The following is a 19,888-nucleotide window of genomic DNA, read 5'->3' as shown; positions in this document are numbered from 1 at the left end:
GGGGATGACAGACTACATCTGAGTTCAGAGATGCTAATCACTTAAACGTTAATGCTTTCTTTTTAATACTAGGGGAAAAAATTCGTCTGTTTTTAACTATGGATTTTCCTATTCAAACAGGTTGAAATGGTTCCACTGACAGCAGTGAAGACAGGATTGCAGAAAGGTGAGTTGCACGCCAAACAAACCTTATTGAATGTTTCTGGCTCTGCACACATCGGCAATGGTTTTCATTCTGTGAACTACAGAGGTCTTGAAACTTTCTGGTGATGAAGGTGTCTTTTCTTTTGGTTTTGTTTTGGGGTTTATTGCACTGCTAGTTGGAAGGATAGCCTGTGTAGTTCGTATGCTGTAAGTACAAAGTAAAATAGAAGATGGGATCTTTGACCAGACGTATTTTAAATAGGGACGATGAAGAGGAAATTTCCTAACAGCTTATCCTCTGTTATAGACAATTTAGTAGTTTCCTCTGCTATGTCAGCATATTCAGAATTTGTCAGAAGGACTTTCTGAGGTTATTCTCAGTTACTAAATTAGCTTTTAATAGAGAATTAAATATGTAAGTTGCAAACTGAAAATTAAGGCTAGCAAATAAGGTCCAGTTTCAGGCTGTCTCATCTTTGTTGTTTCTTTACTAATTTCAAGCAAAAAAAAAATAGTAAATAAAAAAAGAATGTACATGAAGACTAATTTTAGTGTGTTGTGTTAAGGTGCCAGCGAGATTTCAGATTCTTGTAAACCATTAAAGAAGAGGAGTCGTGCCTCAACTGACGTAGAACTGACTAGCTCAGCTTACAGAGATACATCTGACTCTGACTCAAGAGGACTTAATGATTTACAGGTAAAGGCAAGTTGTTGCTCACAGATACCTGGTTTTTAATTGATCAGTATAATAGACTCCTCAGTTGACTTCTACTAAATACATGAATGCTGTATTTCCTACAAATCTTGTAATTTTTATTGTCTGAGAAATAACTTGTAATCTTATTTCTAACCCCTCACATCATATCAATGTAAATAAGATACTTTTTTTTTTTTTAAACAAATATTTATACTTTGACAAAACCTTGGTTTAGGTCAGTGACTCACTATGCCCTTTGAAAAGCTGTTAGATTCCTTGGGAATTTGAGGATGCTGCTTGGTGTGCAACTAAGAGGTGTCTGGAAAGAGTAAAATTGACAACTTTTATTTTTTTGCTTGTACAGGTAAAAGTTATGTCAGTAAGGCAGCAGTTCTTGTAGCGTTGTAGTGAAGTCCAGCGTCTTCCAAGGATGTTTGTATCTCTCGGCATATTGAATGATCTTTTAATCAGCATTGATGTAATTATTTTTTTCACAGTGTGATTGTCCTTTGGAAGTGTCTTGTTTGAGTGTCTTGGATTTTTCCTCTTTGTAGGGTAGTTTTGGAAAACGCTCAGACAGCCCATCAGCAACTGCCGATGCTGATGCTTCTGATGTGCAGTCGGTAGACTCTAGCTTATCCAGGAGAGGAACTGGAACAAATAAAAAAGACACTGTTTGTCAGGTAAATGATGGTACTGTGAAGAGATGAATGCTAAAGACGTATTGATAGTTTCTGTTAATTTGGGATTGTAAATTTATGATATATCAGACTGGTTTGTTTTCCTCATGTCTCATAATTAGACATCTCAGAATATTGAGGCTTTTAGGACTCTGTGCTCTGGAAATAATTCATAAGCTCTCCTATGTACTGGAAAGCTCAGGTGTGATATCTAACCCGTACCTGCTAACAGTGACTGCAGGGATTGTCTCCAGCTCATAGGTTTTGTCAGGTCTGCTGTGGGACATGGGGCAGTTCTCCTGGTGTACTGTAGCTCTGAAGAGCTTTCAGCCCATTTCTGTTCTTCCAACATCTCGTAGTCAGTTGTGTTTCAGTACGTCAGATACCCGTAGTTCTCTGACTGGCTGTCTGCTTGTTTAAGATCTGCGAAAGCTCTGGCGAGTCTCTGGTGTCCTGCGAGGGCGAGTGCTGCAGCGTCTTTCACATGGAGTGTCTGGGCCTGAAGGCGATGCCAGAGGAGAAGTTTTTCTGCACAGAGTGTAAAAATGGTGAGTGTGCTCGCACGCCCAGGAAACGGGGAAGGATTTCCTGCTCTGCTGAGGTGCCATAGTATGGTCAGGCCGAGCTGAGATAGAAAGATTACAGGTTTTACAAGTGCATTTGTGCTATTCTGTTACTTTTTTTTAACTTCTGAGGCCAGATTCTCATGTTCCACTTAGCAAGTGCTTGATACGAGAAAAAGTAACAAACCATTGAGGGTACACTCAGCATAAAGCAATTTTGGGTTGACAGCAATGAAGTGGTTACTGTGAATTATTGTGACTGACTGACCTGTTTTAAGGGGGGAGCCTACGGTTCTCAGTGATGTAGCTCTGTTCACTTCAGATTTTTTTTTTAACAGCATCCGTGTCCCCAGGTATTGGCAGTTACATTCAAGCTTCTTTTTCTTCTCTTACAAGGAGAACATACGTGCTTCTCGTGCAAGCTCCCTGGCAAAGACGTGAAGCGCTGTTCTGTCAACACGTGTGGTAAATTTTACCACGAGGCCTGTGTTCGCAAGTTTGCCACTGCTCTCTTTGAGTCGCGGGGATTTCGTTGCCCGCAGCACTGCTGTACGGCCTGCTCAGTGGATAAGGATATCCATAAAGCAAGCAAAGGTGAGAACAGAGCTGGTTCTGAACAGGAGGAAAGTCAAACACGTCATCACAAAACAATGAGTGTAACTCTGCTCTCGGTAATGCAGCATGCAGCAAGGAACAAGGGTTTCATTTTTAGAAATGAACCGAAAGATGTTAACAAAAAAAGTTGACTCTGGAATGATTAAACCACGTTTTTTTTCTTAACAGAGCTTTGAAGTGAAATTGAGTAAACTTTTGTGAACCTTTGAAAAGATGTAAATGTCTCTCTAATCTAGCGCTCTGGAATAAAAATCAGTCCTGCATCTGTCTATGGTGTCTTCTGCCATATCCTGACTCCAGGGTGACACGGTGCATTTTTCTGCATTTATATTGAACAGGTCGCATGGTGAGATGTTTCAGATGTCCCATTGCCTATCACTCAGGAGATGGCTGTATTGCTGCAGGAAGCTTGTTTGTGTCATCCCACATTCTCATCTGTAGTAACCATTCCAAAAGGAATCACTCCTCATCAGCTGTAAATGTAGGCTTTTGTTTCGTTTGTGCAAGAGGTGAGCACACTTGTTTTTTTCCCCCCTCTGTTTTATAGTTCTTCTATTGTCACTTGTGCAGCGTAGTGATAAAAATAATGTATTTCATTAAAGAAAAACATCTCTTAGGGCTCTGAAGGATTTTAATGCTTCCTGGGATTTTTGGATTAGTCAGCAGTTCTCATTAAGCTTTCCGTGTGCTATTTTTGGCCTTAATATTCAATATTCAGAAATACTCAGCTGTAGCTAGTCGGAAGGCATGCTTGTGTTGCCAGTAGGAAAAGCGGATGCTGAGCCCCCAGTTCCTGCCATTGCAATGAGAATGAATGTAGTGGTGTTATTCAGTCTGTTAAGCAGAAGGGGATTCCTTCACACCTCACAAACTTAAAGCCATTTAAAGTAAGCCTAGAAAGCAGGATTTACTCGTGAGCTAGAAAAATTCATTTTAATTTTTAACTACCATCACATCTGAGAACTTCAAAAGGAAAACATTTACAGTACCATGCAAACAAGTTTCATGGTAGGATTTTCCATGTGCCAAACTTTTCTTTTTTTCTTTTTACTTTCTTTCTTCCTTTTTTCCTTTCTTCCCACTTGTTATTCTTAGGGCTCTCCAGTCACCTGACTTGTGCCAGATAGCAGGTTGAAAAGTTTCGCTGCACCAATTAGTCACACAACACAAAAACATCGTTATTTTCTCAGAGGAATCAAACTGTCAATATTAGGTGTTTGCATAATAATAATACATATCTTATACAGTATTTCAAAAGTTTGTTGAAAAGAATATATCCAACATAGCTTTGAAGGTTACTAATAAGGAAATGTGACAGAAATCCTGGATCCACTTGTTTTTGTATGTGTTCGTTGAGTCGTTGGTTTAGTATGGGAAAGATTGTCTTGACTTTGCAGGAGCAGAGTAGCAATTAAAGATCTCTGAATGGGAAGGGAAGGATGGTGCCAGAGTCATTTCTTTTCCACCTCTCTCTTTTCTTCCCCTTTCCTCATTTCCAAGTAATTTAGGAGCCATCACAAAGGATCAAGTTTAAAAAAAAATATCTTCAATAAAAGTGTATTTTTTTTCCAGAGAAATGATAGCCAGAAATTCAAAGAGGAACAGTAAGTTTTAGAATGAGTCTTAGAGAAGTTCCTCAGAATGTGTAGAAAGGTGTTTACGTGGTTCAGTATTTTCCCTCTTGTGGACTTACTCAAACGTATCGTGGGCGCCCAAAACAAGACACACGTGCTGTGAGTCACGTTGGCATTGCTTAAATTCACATGAGCAAATATGACCTGTTATGTATCTTCTATTTTAGGTTTTTAGGTAGTGTTACGTATGTTTTAAGATGAATTTTATTTAATATGTACAAATGCCCAGTCTGAACAATCCCAAGCCAGTTGCTGTGTCTTTGAAGTGGAGCTAGCTGAGAATGCCTCTCAGTTATCTGGGGTCAGTCTGGTAGCGGGGTCAGGTACAAGTTTATGACAGGTGAATTTCTGTGGATTTCCCCTGGTTTGGCAGTCAGATTAGAAATGCCTCTTGGCAAGGTCCAGCCGTGGCTTTAGTCTGCCCCGTGGGTGTTAACAGGAAGAATGCTCAGTGGCAGGATGAGGTCTTGTCCTGCTCGGCTCCTACACGAGGTAGGTCGCTGGGTCTTAGCCCTTAGGGAGCTGCGTTGATGTGAGAGTCGCTGTGTTAGCTGTGGGAGCTGTGTTTGTACAATATGAATTTACAGCGCTGAGAGTCTACTAGAGCTGGGTTGATCCTAAGCAGTTTTTTCTATCAGTTTCAAAGCACCAGTGAGCTCCAGTGAGTAAGTACGTTATGTGATGTAAAGCTGTTGAATAAGTCTCTTTGAAGTTGCATTTCAATTGCCCTGTGGCCAGCATCCTGTGCATTCACTGAACCTGAGGAGAACTTCAAACACTACGAACCTGCTGCCACTGACTGAGCCCTGTGTTTGGTAGCAGCTGTGCACTTGTTCCAGGAAATTTTTGTGGGGTTTGTTTCTACCAGGCATAGCTGGAGTCAGGAGCCAGTGAGCTTCACCGAAAAGATTGGGCAAGGTTTACAGTTAGCAAAGTGCCCGGGTGGCTGAATTGAGTCCTGTCCTGTCGTGTGTGGGCAGCATGAGGGGCATCAGGTGAGGACAGCACCTGGGGCAGCAGCACTGGGAGCACCTGCCCAGAGAGAACTGGGGACATGGATGCTTTAGAAATACTGGGGCATCTGGATGTCAGAACGGTTCCCTACTTAGTTTTAGTTGATGGTAGGAAGGAGAGACTTTGTGTTTAGATGCAAAACATTGCTGGTGTGAGAAAGTGCAATAGCAGATTATCTATAGAATATTAAAACTTGCTTATCACGAGATACTTTCTGGGAAATATCTTCCTTAAGCACTTTCCAGCTCACGTAACTTCATGCGTAGATCCTTCTTGTTTATGAAATCTTTTGAGGTGCATTTCAGGTAGACTGATGCTTACGTGAGGTTTTTTAGGCACCCCAGTTCAAAAACTTCTTTGCAGCACTCAGCTTTGTGCCCCTCTCCCAGGGGAAGGAATTTGTGGCTGTCTTGGTAGCTCATCTTCCCTGCTTCTTTGGGTCTCAGCTGTGATGCTGTCCCCAGGAATTTCTGGCCACGTGCTTCTGATCTGCAGCTGGGGCTCTCTGACCTCTGCTGCCTGACTGGTTGGAGCAATGTGGAAGAACTCTTCTTAGTGGAGACAGATGGAGAAGAACAAGCACACACCATTGGAGGGAAAGGCAAACGTACAGCAGAACCGAGTGCTTAACTGCTCCCAAATGTCTCATTTGGGAGCTGATGTGGCCGGGCTGGTGCAGCTCTGCTCACCGCAGAGGGCGTAGGGCACTACTTCCATCCGTTCCTTTGCCCCTGGTGCCTTGCAGAATCGCTGACCCCTAGGTACATTTCTAATGCAATTATGAAGGCAAAACACTTCCATAGGTAAGATCTTGGATTTCTAGTGAGAGGGATGTGGGCTCTGCACTGTGTGGGGCCACGGATACGTCTGTTCTTGCAGCCCGTACCCCCAGCATTACCTCTGGGCAGTGACTGTCATCACCCAACGCCTCAAATCCGCTTGCTTTTTTTCCACTAGGGAGGGAGGGTGGTTTGGACAGGATTAAAATTGGTTGCTTTTCTTGTGCTTTCCTGTAAATGCACAAATTAAGAGTAAAAGCACTATTGAAATTCCACCTAGAAGCAGCTTATTCATTGTAGGATTTTCCAGTTACAACTGAATTTAGTCTCTCCAACACATAACCTCTTTCTTAGTGAAGAAACTTTGCCAGACTCTTTCTTTTTCTTCATTTTATCTTTTTTTCATTCGCACATATATGCATTATAGGTGTTCATTTGGTTTATTTTATTTTCTCCTTTACGGAATCATGGGTAGTTTCATTGCAACTCATCTCTTTCTGTTTGTTTCGTATAGGGCTGGTAGTGCAGGATCATTCAGACCCCCTGTTCAGTTCATATGCCTATAAGTCCCACTACCTACTGAATGAATCAAATCGTGCTGAGTTGATGAAATTACCTATGATTCCTCCTCCTTCGTCAGCTTCCAAAAAGAAATGTGAGAAAGGTAACCAAAATAGTTTCTTTCTCTTTAATTTACTTTTGCTTTTCCTATTATTTCTTTACCTTTAAATCGAACGAGGAATGTGTGCTTGTCAAGCATCACTTACTGCTTTTCAGTAAACTTCACTCATTGATTATTGTGAGCGTGTTCATGTTGTTGGCAATTTTTTTTATTTTTTTTAATTATAAAAGGGCTTAAAATAATTGCTGTCACCAAATTCTCCTTGAAAGAGGCTAAGTCGTTCAGTACCTGGCTACTCCAGCGTCAGGGAGCGTTTGCACAGAACAGGGAGAGGTGGCAAACAGAGCTCAGTACTGCGCAGGTCAGGGCCTACCTCAGTGATGTAAAGGCAACGGCTCCTTAAATTGATTTTAGGACCAGAAGAAGAGGGGTGTGTGGTTCAGATCTTACGGGTAGCTGAGGCCAAGCCCAGAGGAACAGCAGATTTTCCAGGTGGGACACTGGTGGGTGCTGCTGCTGGTCCAGAGGAGACCTGGAGGGGGAAGGCGGTGAGAGGCTTTGCCTGTGTCTGCTGCAGTCCGTGGGCCTCGCGTTCTGCTCCCGTTCCTCGGGGACAGCCCGAGCTCCTTCCTCTCCTCCCGCGGCCGATGCTGCTCGGGGCAGGAGGTGCTGGATCTCGAGGGAGGGGGCTGTGTCCCGAGAGGAAAGCCCCGCTGTCCAGGAGGGAACGGAGGCCCCACGTCGTGGCGGTGCGGTAGTGCCGGAGCATCTCAGGATATACCTCGTGGGGAGGTAACGGTTGGCTCTGTGAAATGCTCAGGTGTAACGTTTTATTCTTCACAGAAATTTGATTTCCCAAGAGCGTTCAGAAACGGTGCCCCCTTAACCATTCCAAAGTTAGGGTATTTTCAATGCCGATGGCTTTCAGTAGTTTCTGTAAGTCCTGAAAACAAAAATTATTTTGAGCCCTCTGCTTAGCTTGAGCAATATCTAACTAATGCATCCCGAGAGCAGTTTTGTTTCTTGCTTAGCACTGAAAGTTTTATGTTTGATTTTGTTTTGATTTTCGCATCTCTTGGCATTTTACCATGTTGGATGATGCTTCGGTAATTGACTTTGGGTCTGTATTTCCTCTGAAATAACAATCACAAAAATTAATTTAAATGTTAAAAATTTACTGTGGGTTTGGGGAACTCTGGAAAATCCACGTGGTTGGATTTACAGATTTTAGCAGAGGAAATACAGTATTGGTTGTGTAAATGATTTGTGGAATGCTTATTGCAACATTCAACTCTCAATTAATGCAATGACGTATTTGGAAGTCTATAGGTGGACAAGATTTTCTGATACATGCTTGAAAGTTATCATTCCCATTTCTTTTGATACTGTGATTGAAAATTGCTTTCAATCGCCTCAAATATCTCCTGGGTTTTCAGTCTGGCACCCAAAATTTTGATGATTTTTTGCTGTTGTTGTTGTTCTTGCCCTTTAATTCACATACCTTGAGATATATATATATATTTGAATATATATATGGTATAAAATATTACAGCATGTATATTTTAACAAGTCTTACTGTACGAGTGGCTTTGTTTGCTGAGGGTGGCTTAGAGCTGCGATGTGGTTCTCCACATTTAATACATCCACCAGGACATAAGCCAGCCAGAGCAACTTTTGTCCAAGTAAGTGTAAACTTCAGCCACCCTGCACAAAGATTTCCTTTGTGCACAGAGGAAACTTCTGGGATGGGGACAACTTGAGTGTCTCATTCTTCATTATATAGCTGAATTCACATTTCTGGCAGAGGTAAATTTTTTTTTTTTTGGTGAAATAAACACATTGATCACATATTGATCATTAGAACCCTTTTATAATGCTGTTACTACAGAAAAGTATTGATCAACCTATAGGCTGTGGGTTTTGGTTTTTGTGCACACTAACTGATTGCTAAGGGATTCAGTCATAACAATGTTGACTTAAAAAGCGTTTCTTAAAATTTGGTTATTTGTCACGATTAAAGGTTTGGTCATCCCCAAAGAAATTAAAGCTAACAGCACTGCTTTCCTAGGTAGTGCTTCATTTGGGAATATTGCATCTACTGCCAACGTTGCTCTTGTTGAAAAAATACTATTTGCTTTTTAGTATATTGTTGATGCAGCTAAGAGACACAACTTGCACACTGGAAAAGTGCACTGCAGTCTTTTTTTAATCCAGCATTGTAATTTTGGCTCGATCCCTTTCTTTGCCGTATTTTTGCTGTGAAACAAACCAAGGTGTAGAATGTCTGACTTAAAACTAATATCGATTGCTACGCGCAGGGGGAAGCAAATCCTTACTTCTATAAACCAAGCAGGGTTTCTTTGTTTAAGGTGGAAAACTGCTGTGCTGTGAGTCGTGCCCAGCTTCCTTTCACCCTGAGTGTCTCAACATAGAAATGCCCGAAGGATGCTGGAATTGCAATGACTGTAAAGCTGGCAAGAAGCTACGTTACAAGCAGATTGTTTGGGTCAAGCTTGGAAATTACAGGCAAGTTTGCTATTTTTTTGGTTTTTAATACTTGAGATGTTTTTAATGTACTGTAGAATTACAGGAAGATAACTCAAAGCAGCTCAGTCCCAGCAAACAAGAACTAGAAATGCAGTACTTTACTTTGTGTCAGACGTTGATGTTGCCTTTCAAATTAAATTCTCCTGCTTTTTCCAGGCACTGATGGATACTTGATTGCACTCACGCTGGCTCTGTAGAATGGCATAGCTCTATGGAAAACCAGGGGCTGTCTTAGAGAGCCACCATGTCCTAGCTTGTGTTTGCTGTGGGTCACCTGCAGGAATACGAGCATCTGTAGGTGATCTTAGAAATCCACTCTTGTGCCGTGTTCTCACGAGGCTTTTCCAAAATAAGGAGTAAGAACACTGAGAGCCAAGGGCTGCTTGTGTTTTGTGTGGCACTTCCCGAGTGTTGCCAGAAGGAGCCTCGATTGCGTAAGGGAGGAGTTCATTTCTTTGAGAAAGGAAAACTGTCTTTTATTTCTCAGTCAAGCTAAGCACGTGCAGCAGCTGAGGCTGTGGCTCACAGAACTTACATGCTGCTTTTTTTCTGCTTCCAGGTGGTGGCCAGCAGAGATCTGCAATCCCAGGTCTGTGCCTCTCAACATACAGGGCCTCAAACATGATATCGGGGACTTCCCAGTATTTTTCTTTGGTTCACATGACTACTATTGGGTACACCAGGGCAGAGTTTTCCCTTATGTTGAAGGAGATAAAAGCTTTGCTGAGGGGCAAACTAGTATTAACAAGACCTTCAAGAAAGGTAAAATCAAACAAAGTTTATAGTGGTTTATGACAAAAATTCCACGTGTTTGTGTCTCCATCACCACTTAACCTGCATGGGAATATTATATGCCTAGTGTTCTGTGTTCACATAAAATTGCAAACATTATGCAGATCCCTTGACCGCAGATAAAGATATCTTTAAGTGCCTACTCATTGTGTATTGTTGTGGGCAAGTTCACTTCTTCCACAAACTGGGAAATGTTAAGATGGTGCTTGGGCTCTGCTGCATGGGATCATTGTTCAACATCTCAGTACTGCCGAAAAGTATCTGATGAAATAGATTCATGATGTACTGTAATAACTCATTTTAGCTTGTGTTTTGTTTATAGAGTTCTATTCCTAGCTTTAACAAATAAAAAATGTAAATACATGTATGTATTTGATTAGCAGCAGCTGGTGCTAATTGCTTTCTATTTTCAACTCCCTTGCACAGCACTTGAAGAAGCAGCAAAGCGCTTCCAGGAGCTGAAAGCACAAAGAGAGAGTAAAGAAGCATTAGAAATTGAAAGGAATTCAAGGAAACCTCCACCGTATAAACACATTAAAGTGAGTTGGCTTCTTTCTTTTCCTTTTTTTTCCCTCCGTATGAGTAAGCTACATATTTAAACAGCCGGTGTTCACAACAATTCCGGGGTAGCAAAATTCAAATAAATCAGTTTGCTTTTCTTTTCAAGAATCTTTTGTTCTGTCTTCTGGTACCATAAAACATTGTTTTAGCAGAGGATCAGCAAAAGAGAGTAAGATCAACTTTACCCAAGGCAGAACTTTGCTGGTCTCATCCCTCTTAGATACATGCTGGCTATTAAAACTTAGTTTACTTAACTAAATGTTAATATGAATACAGACTGCTTAGCCTATTGAAGACCTATAGAGCCTTCTCACGTCAGTTGATGATGGGCTTCAAATGAAGTTGTTCTGAATCTTTGTACATCGTCCTCATCTTTTATTCTTTCTTTTCCCTTTGTTTCACAGTCCAACAAGGTGATAGGGAAGGTTCAGATTCAGGTAGCTGATCTGTCGGAAATCCCTCGCTGTAACTGCAAGCCATCTGATGAGAACCCCTGTGGCCTCGAGTCCGAGTGTCTGAACAGGATGCTCCAGTATGAGTGCCACCCCCAGGTGTGCCCAGCGGGGGAGCGATGTCAGAACCAGTGCTTCACCAAAAGGCTCTACCCTGATGCTGAAATCATAAAAACGGATCGACGTGGATGGGGTCTCAGGACAAAACGGAACATTAAAAAGGTAGAATTACAACAAACAAAGGCTGTGATAGCCATCAGTGTGGTTTTATGTGAAAACACTGCAACTTGGTGCACCTTAAGCAGACGTGTATTAAAATTTCAGCCCTCTCCAGTAAATGTTTTGTATTAAAAAGTCTTGAGACTTCTGTAGGTGCAGCATTAAGGGTGAAATCTGTTTAGCTGTTTTGACAGAAGTGTCATAACCTTGATCTTTACTCACAGAGCAGAAGTTAGCTTCAGGTGACTGTGAATTTGAATTCTGTTGGTGGAGGGGAAGAGGTGACCATATCGTACTTCTAGGAGGAAAGTGTGTGTGTTTGTTCTCTCGTATCAGGAAAGCAAAGAGATTCTAAACTGATTCTTTTGCCATTAAGCAGTGTGTTCTTTAGCTATTGTACGTAGGTGTTTAGGATAATCCACTCAAGAGATCTTTTGTCTTAGTAAGAAGCAATAAGCATGGATTTCTTATTTTTATTTTTCAGGGTGAATTTGTGAACGAATATGTTGGTGAGCTAATTGATGAAGAAGAGTGCAGATTGCGGATTAAACGTGCTCATGAAAACAGCGTGACCAATTTTTATATGTTAACTGTTACAAAGGTAAATACATTTTCATTCAATATAAATTGTTTGCAGCTGAATGCAAAGTGAGGGAGGAATCCTCACTCTGTGTTTGATGTGCATAGCTCAATTTCTATACATGTGAGAAGCAAAGCTCATGAGATTCGGTTCAGGCAAAAGGTTTCCAAGTCTTCTGTTTGTAGTGTGCATAATTTATGGCTTTAATTTGCATGAATTTTGATTTAGTGGTGTTAGTTTTGTGTGGAGTGGAAAAATGAATGTGTGGCCTGTTCATAATGTCTCTGAAGAGATCTGCAAAGACGTATAGTGGGATGTAGACAACGCTAGGAGTTCATAGCAATGTCAGCTTATTTCCAGCTGGCACTTGGGTGCCGGTAGGAGGATAACATCTCTATTTTTCTTGAATAGAATGGGTAAAGAGATGAAACCTGTATCTTAGGTTATTCGTTCTGTGCCTGTTTCACTTCTGTAACCACAAGTTTTCAAACGCTTCTGCTTAAGACTAACCCTGTAGGGAAAAGTTCCCTATTTTCATTAATTTAAAATGGGCATATTTTTTTCCTGCCTTGGCCACAGCTAGTCACATGTCAGCAGGAAACATCTGTTTGTTTCGAAGTGCAAAGTCTGATCTATGATGCCTAAGATATGTCTCTCTTTTTTATTTGAAGGATCGGATAATAGACGCTGGTCCAAAGGGGAATTACTCTCGCTTTATGAACCATAGTTGTAATCCAAACTGTGAAACACAGAAATGGACAGTGAATGGTGACATTAGAGTTGGACTATTTGCTCTTTGTGATATCCCCGCAGGTAAAAAGATGACAACTATTTGAGTTCTAGTTTTAGCAGGGATCATATAGTTAGTAGCTTTCAGCCTCAAACTGTTTCTGTTAAAGCTGAATACAGAGTTTGCTACTAAGTACAATGTTAATTCTGTGTTGTGTAAACACGTACAGTATTGATCCTTTCACCAGTACCTGTCTGGTTGGTAGTGGGTTTCTCTGTTAGGTGTTTTTACCCAAATTGTTATTGTAACCCAGTCTGTATGATAGCATAACAGCTGCTAGTTAAGCCTGAACTGGGTAGAATTTGCTACTTTGAAAATTTTTAAAATCAGTGCACTATTGCAAGCTTGCCCTTCTGAAACATACTGCTGCTAATTCTCACAGACTATAAAGAGAGAAGTGCTAATAAAATGTCATTGTCACAAGCCTGTCTTCCTCAACGTATGTGTGGGTGAACTGTTTTTCTTTTCATTTTAGGAATGGAGTTAACATTTAATTATAATTTGGATTGCCTTGGCAATGGTCGGACCGAATGTCATTGTGGAGCAGAAAACTGCAGTGGTTTCCTAGGAGTGCGTCCAAAGGTACGTGGATGCAAACTGAAGCTGCTTCTCCCAGATCCAGAGATCTATTGAGAGTAGGGCAAAGAGAGATTTTTGTTTTTAACTTCTTACTTTAGTCTGTGTAATACTTTCCTCCCTTGAAAGTGTCCAGAGCCTTCAGTTATGAAACGCAGAGCTGCTGTCTCTAGGTTGCAGTTAATTTTCCAGGTGGTTACTTCAAATTCATGTGAATGTGCATTCCTGGCTCTTAAAGCTTAAACACTTATTTGAGCAAACTTAAACGTAATTTGTGCAAATAACAAACCAAAGTTGATTAAATTTATTTTAATGCAAGAGACTTATAAAGTGACTGCTGTTATCTTTTGTAATTGCTAGACAGCATTTGCAACAGCAAATGAAGAGAAGGTGAAGAATGCAAAATTAAAGCAGAAGAAACGGAAAATAAAAACAGAACAGAAGCAGATGCATGAAGACAACTGCTTCCAGTGTGGAGATGGGGGAGAACTAGTTATGTGTGATAAAAAGGACTGTCCCAAAGCATACCACCTCCTATGCCTTAACCTGACTCAACCACCTTTTGGTAAGAGCTTTCATACAGATTCCTTTTCCTTCCTGCAGTAAGGCAATGTTGGAGCTGAGCCGTAGTATCCATTTACATCAAAAACAGCATATTTGCTTTTGGAGTACCACCTTTTTTTTCTAGAAATATATTGAGTAGCAGTGTTCCTGAATGGGAACCTGCAGAGAAGAGGCATTGTAATGCTTTCTAACATTCTTCTTGATGCTTCTGTTCCTTGGATAATTTCCCTTCTTTTATTTTGGTTGAAATGCAGGCGTCGTCTTGATGTGCCAAGCTTGTTCAAACTGCTGACAACACTGAGCACAACATATTAGGGCTCAATCGATGTATTTAAATTATCTGTGGTATCGTGATGCATTATCTTCCATTTGGCTGTTTCTGTGTTAAGGTGTAGCTTTTTGCAGCCAGGGTTCAAATTATTCAGTAACACAACATCTTAATCCAATTGCAAGATTTTGTAGAAATCCTTATCTCTTTAATCTTCCTCATCCCAAAGCCTTCAATGAAAATCATTGCAAGTCCAGATTAGTCTATGATTGAATTAACCAGAAGGCTGCCATAAGCAGAGCTGAATATGCCACATGCCTTTTTGCCATATTAGAAGCATAGCAGCATTCCCCAAAATAGCTTACTGGCTGGAGAAAGAAGTGATGGCATCTTATCACCAGAGCAACCTGAGCAAGAGTTCTCAGTGTGGGGTTTTGTTGTTGTTGTTTTTCTGAACTTTCTTTGCATTCAGCTGAACGGTTACTACATGGAATAAGGACTGGAGCCCAGTGCTGTCCCTAAAACGCACTAATTGCAGCATCCTGTCTCTCTCTTCTCCCCTCCCCTTCCACCCTCAGGAAAGTGGGAATGTCCGTGGCATCAGTGTGACATCTGTAGCAATCCTGCAGTTTCATTCTGTGAGTTTTGCCCTCATTCATTCTGTAAAGATCATGAGAAGGGAGCCTTGGTGGCATCAGCTTTGGATGGCCGTCTCTGCTGCTCCACACATGACCCCAAATCTCCTGTGGCACCTGAGTACTGGAACAAGATAAAATGCAAATTGGAACTTCAGAATCCTGTAGAAGAAGCAAAGGAATAAGTTGGGTTGGAAAACAAGGGAGAGAAGACGGGCAAATAGGCGATGAACTTGAAGAGACTGCTACCACGCATTCAGTCTTTATCATCGGAGCCGTCTTGTGTGAACTGCGAATGGGACCATTCAATCTCAACAACAGGAGCAGGCAGTGGCATTTGTTTTTTTTATTGTTGATCTTTCTTTTACCCTTGAATGTGCTACAGCAGCTCTTACTGTTGGAAAGCAGAAATGTCTCGGCCTTCTAAAGAAAACAGTAGACCTTTCGACAGTGAAAAGAATATTCTGTTTAAATATGTTCTTTGAGTGTAGAAAGCAAAGCATAGCAACATATTTATTTATTTAATTTTTAAAGGGTGTTGAAGATCTGGTTTTGATCAGTCAACGTGTCTTTAAAAACAGCAAAGCCAATGTAACTTTTATGTCTAGTTTATGGAAAGAATAAACCCTCCTCACTCTGTGTAACATTCAGATACCGTAAAGGCGAATGTGGGTTTCAGACCAGGTGACGGTGAAATGCCTCCATTCCAGTACTTATTTTTAAAGGCATTTTGAGAAGGTAGGTTACGTATCATCTTAACTTGTGAATATTATTGTAAAGCTTTTCCTATGAGAAATCAGGCGGATGATTCTTTGGAAGTGCTCGTAGCACGAGATCTAATATTTTAGGGGAAGAAATCATGGTTCCTTGCTGGAGAGCTGTAACTGGAGGTGTCTGCAGACAGGTGGAATTTCAGAAAGAGCTTAATTTCACAATGGTAATTTCTTTACCCTGCCTAATTTGGAAAACCGTCCTAGTTAGGGGAGCATCCTGGCCTTGGTCACGCACTGCAGCACACGCAGAACTGGAGGCTGGATCCTGCACTCCCTTTGGCTTCTTTAGGTGGAGGATTGTTCTGTGAGTACGTGTTGGTCATCTGCCAAGGCTGCACTAACCTCATGGCAGTTGTATTTCTGTGGATCTCTATGGCCTTCTTTTCAGACACCCTTTAGCTTTAAAGGAAATTGGAGCGCTTAAGGAATCCAGCCCCTATTCACGGGCTTTTTGATTGAACGTTTAGGGGTTTTATTTCTGCGGAGAGAGATCTTCTAGCTTTAATGTTCATTGCTATTGGAGCAGGGCAGGATGTTAGTCCCCTACAGCACTCCTTCAGTGCGCAGGGTATTTGCCCTGTCTTGGTAATGAGAGGTATTCAGAGCAGCCAACTTCAGCCTCGGGAGATGTTTCTGCCTTGTATTTCTTTTGTTAATCTGCAGAGGGACGGGCTGCTTCGGTGAAGCTTTTGAAGTGGCTTAGGTAGGCTCCTGCTCCAGATTTTGTTTTGGAAACCTATCCTATCCTGCAATCCTTGCACAAGGAGCTTAGGGGGATTAGTGTCCCCAGGCTGAAGTTAGTCTTGGGCCAATCTCCTCCCCTAGCCTGCGGTCTTAAAGCCCTGTGTGTCTGCCCTGGTGTGGTTACAGCATGCTCTTGGTTTTTGTGCTGATGCTGGCCAGCTTCAGGGTAGCTTTTTGCTAATGGGTGTTGAAAATAACCCTGAATGAGAAGAATTAATATTAAGTGTTGCTGGTATCTGGCTAAGTTAAGCCTTTGATTTAATTCTCAAGAACCCTCTCTCTGGAAAGCTCCTCGTGTAAACCTAAGGAACATGCTGACTTCTCAGCTCAAGACAGTGGTAGGCTGGAAAAGTTCATGTGGGGTTTGGAACGTGTCCTGCTTCTGGCTGGTGTCCTCCTCATTCTCAAATTTATGTGCAGGGGAAAAATTGTGTGCAATTGTAAAGTTAGGAAATACACTACAGTCTCTTTAAGCAGCTGCTGTGCCATTTAGCTGCTCTGGCAGTTCATCTCCAGCACAGCCTGCGGATGCCTTTCCTACAGACTTGAGGGTGTCTCGGGGGCAGAATTGTGCAGATATTTCTGGGGTCAATTTATGGTACAGAAGGCTAATGGGAGATACAAAACACTTGGTCTCGTGGTCCATACTACAGTGAATGTCTGAAACACTAATCTTGCTTGAAAGCAGTGCTATTTTTGGGTATTTTTTACAAAAAAAATTTACAAGAAGGATTTTATTTTTCTTAACATTTTGTGTGACAAATGTCTCTTTTTAAGCTCTTACTGGGGGTGTTTAACCTTTCAGAAATTCCAAACAGAGCTCCTGCTACGATGTCTGTAAGGCCTGATGTGTTCGCTTTATGTTATTTATTAGGCTTGGTAATGTTCAGAGGATTTTCTCTTGGGAAGTCAGAGCGTTCTGAGTACTGCAGACACGATGCAGTGTGAGTGTACCCACGTGCTTCTCCAGCCCTGTGTCCGTGCTGACTTCCCAGTGAAGCAGCAGGGAGCGAGCGTTATTTGCCACGTGCGAGGGATCGCTGTGCCGAACCGGTATGCTGAATAGCACAGAACACGTGAAGGTTTGCAAAAGGCTTTTAAAAATTTCTAAAATGCTGTGAATTGAGGCCTGCTGCTACTCTTGTGCCATGCCACTTGATGTCTTGGTTAACTTTGTTTTCAAACTTCTTACAGGTGCTCCTTTTTCCACCAAAAAATAATCGTAGCCAACAGGTGGGCTTGTACTCAGAAGGGAAGACAGGAGATTGGTGTATAAGCGTGTACAATTTATGAGCAAAATGTCTGAACTGGATTTCACACTGCTGGGGTTAAGGTGAATCTTTAAAAAATCTTTAGGATTGAGATGAGAAAAGTCGAATCTTCTGTTCCGAACTCTGCTGTTCCTTAGCTGGAACACGCAATCACACTTTTCCCTTATTTTGTCTTAAATTTTGCGGTAGTACCGTGCTTCTGGTGAACACCTGTCTCCAGCTCAGTAGCCTGTGCTCTCTGTGTAGTGTGCAGCCTCTGAGCTGCTCTGCAAAGTTAACGGGACGTTGTTGTTTACTGGAGCTTTTACTCTACAGTACGCACCTTAGCACAGTGCAGATGCTCTGCAGACCATGGCCAAACGGTGCAATGGCGAGTTCCTACAGATTTATAAATACATGGTGCAAGCATTAGTTATCGTAGTTTTCCGATTATTAGCGTAGATTTGTCTTATCGATAGACTGTAAGAATTGAAGGCATTTGCAGCTCAGGAAGGATGACATTAAAGGCAATTTTTGGGCAAATTACCTTCTCTGGTCACCACCATGGTCTTAGAGAATCTGTTAGAATGGAGTAATAGGGCTGGAATGTTAATTTTGGCCTTTCTTCTAAGAACTTGTTATCTTAATTTCAGGATAGAATGGGAAAGACACAATTACTAGACGTAATTAACAATGAGCATAAAATCTGTATATATTGAAACTTTACAGAACTATTCGGGTGGGGTGGGGGAGGAGGGTGGGAGGGGGATGTCCGACGCTGGTACGAAGTAGTCACTTTAACATTGAAACCTCTGCCTCATTGAATTCAGGGTTTAATGTACTTGAAGCTCTGCAGTTCCTTATACAGCTTTTGTTGTTTTTTTTTTCTTTTAATTTATACATGACTTTTTTGTATACTACATTGAAACTGTCTTTAACATTCCCGCAGTTACTTTCTGCTCCCAGTGTACAGTGAATCTATGGCAAAAGGGAGAGTTTTTCCGAGCAGATGTCTCAGAGCTGTGTGCTCGGGGCGTGTAGTGCATGAGCCATGGCAACCCTTGGGTAACGCTGTCCGTTTGCTTTCAGTTCCACATCAGCTTCCCCCTGCCATTATCCTTGTGTAGCAAAACCATTTGCACTTACGATACACTCCTATGTGTTGGATGTATTCACAATGTTGTTCTGAGAAAAAGAAAAAAAAGAAAAAAAAAAATTCCCTGTTCTGTTCTGTTCCTGAGCGGCCAGCTCAGGTCCTTGCTGCCCCCGGAGGGGCTCTCACTGCTCGGGAGTGGGGAATCGTGAAGCTGGAGACTTTGGGAATCAATGGGCAAGCAAAAAAGGGAAATCACGCACGAATTCGCCAAAGCCATTCGCCCACCTCCTGCGGTGCTGGGCCCTCGGGGCACCCCGCAGCGCGCGCTTTGGGGACTCCTCGGTCACTTTGCTTTGTGAACGGACTGGATGGGAGAGCTTCACCTTCCTCGCTCGGACTGTATCTCACTCTGGCGTCGCTTTTCCTTTCCACCCCGATCACGTTGCCACAGGACGGGTGCTGGGCCCCGAGGCCGGGTGGGCGCCCGGCGCAGACCCCCGCAGGCTCCGTCTCCATTTCCACGTGCTGTCTGTAACGATGACCTTTGTAGAGTCGTTATTTCTGTAGACTTTGTTTATCTGTACCAAACTTTGTAGATCCTGTGAGATGTTATTTTACCGAAATCACTCGAGTCTTTACTAGCAGCGTGTCGCTCTGCGGCGGGCGCTGCTCGGAGCTGGCGGCGGCTGGCTCGACGCTCAACACTAAGGAGGTAGTGTTCGATTTCCCTGGCGATGTTCCACGGGGGCATTACTGTATTATGACTTGATGTTGCCGCATAGACTTTGAGATATACGATATTTTGGGGGGTTTTGTTGTTCGGCCTACGTTCTCTTGCATAGTGTGAAACCTGTAAAGCTTGGGTAACCTGTACATAGGTAGCTTACTGTCCACTAGGTATAGTGTACTTAGACTTGCCTGTAATATTTTAGCTTCTTACTGAATGTGTGTGACGGTAGGACCATATAATTTTTGTACATTCTATTTACCGAGATGTTGGCCTTTTTTTTGTTTGTTTTTTTTTGTTTTTTTTGTTAATTTTCCGACTCCTTTGGAATTCCGATGTGGTTTTTTCGCTTCCGTGGAAGGGTTCATTTGGGAAGGTTTTTAACGACATTCCACTGATCTCGATGAACTTTTTTGCTTGAGGTTTGACTTCAATAAATCGTTCTGAATGTTCCGAGGCCCGGCAGCTTCCCGACAATTTTGGGGGGGGGGGGGGGGGGAAGAACCGGGAGGGGGGGGGAACCGGGCGGGGGCCGCTCCGCCCCGGGCTGAGGCGGAGCCGGGGCC

At 42.2% G+C, this 19,888-nt stretch overlaps 1 protein-coding gene across 3 annotated transcripts in view; it reads left to right on the top strand.

Moving 5' to 3' along the window:
• NSD3 (nuclear receptor binding SET domain protein 3) overlaps positions 1-18,219 on the top strand; it is a 36,354-nt gene extending 18,135 nt beyond the window's left edge. For 2 of the 3 annotated variants that reach the window (XM_084302254.1, XM_084302253.1), the window contains 16 exons: positions 121-166; positions 711-841; positions 1,396-1,524; positions 1,943-2,069; positions 2,481-2,678; positions 3,038-3,208; positions 6,641-6,790; positions 9,118-9,274; positions 9,855-10,057; positions 10,514-10,626; positions 11,053-11,322; positions 11,804-11,920; positions 12,571-12,712; positions 13,165-13,271; positions 13,626-13,830; positions 14,676-18,219. In XM_084302254.1, the coding sequence (XP_084158380.1) occupies positions 121-166; positions 711-841; positions 1,396-1,524; positions 1,943-2,069; positions 2,481-2,678; positions 3,038-3,208; positions 6,641-6,790; positions 9,118-9,274; positions 9,855-10,057; positions 10,514-10,626; positions 11,053-11,322; positions 11,804-11,920; positions 12,571-12,712; positions 13,165-13,271; positions 13,626-13,830; positions 14,676-14,917 (2,508 nt within the window). In that variant the 3' untranslated portion in view covers positions 14,918-18,219. Of the gene's footprint in view, positions 1-120; positions 167-710; positions 842-1,395; positions 1,525-1,942; positions 2,070-2,480; positions 2,679-3,037; positions 3,209-6,640; positions 6,791-9,117; positions 9,275-9,854; positions 10,058-10,513; positions 10,627-11,052; positions 11,323-11,803; positions 11,921-12,570; positions 12,713-13,164; positions 13,272-13,625; positions 13,831-14,675 lie in introns of those variants that run through there. The other variant, XM_084302255.1, reaches the window with a different exon arrangement.
• The last annotated feature ends 1,669 nt before the right edge of the window (positions 18,220-19,888 follow it).

This window comes from Netta rufina (genome assembly GCF_964035555.1).
Source record: "Netta rufina genome assembly, chromosome: 27".
Taxonomy (NCBI): domain Eukaryota; kingdom Metazoa; phylum Chordata; class Aves; order Anseriformes; family Anatidae; genus Netta; species Netta rufina.
The sequence above is the reverse complement of the archived record's forward strand: the minus strand, read 5'-3'. Positions and strand labels throughout refer to the sequence as shown.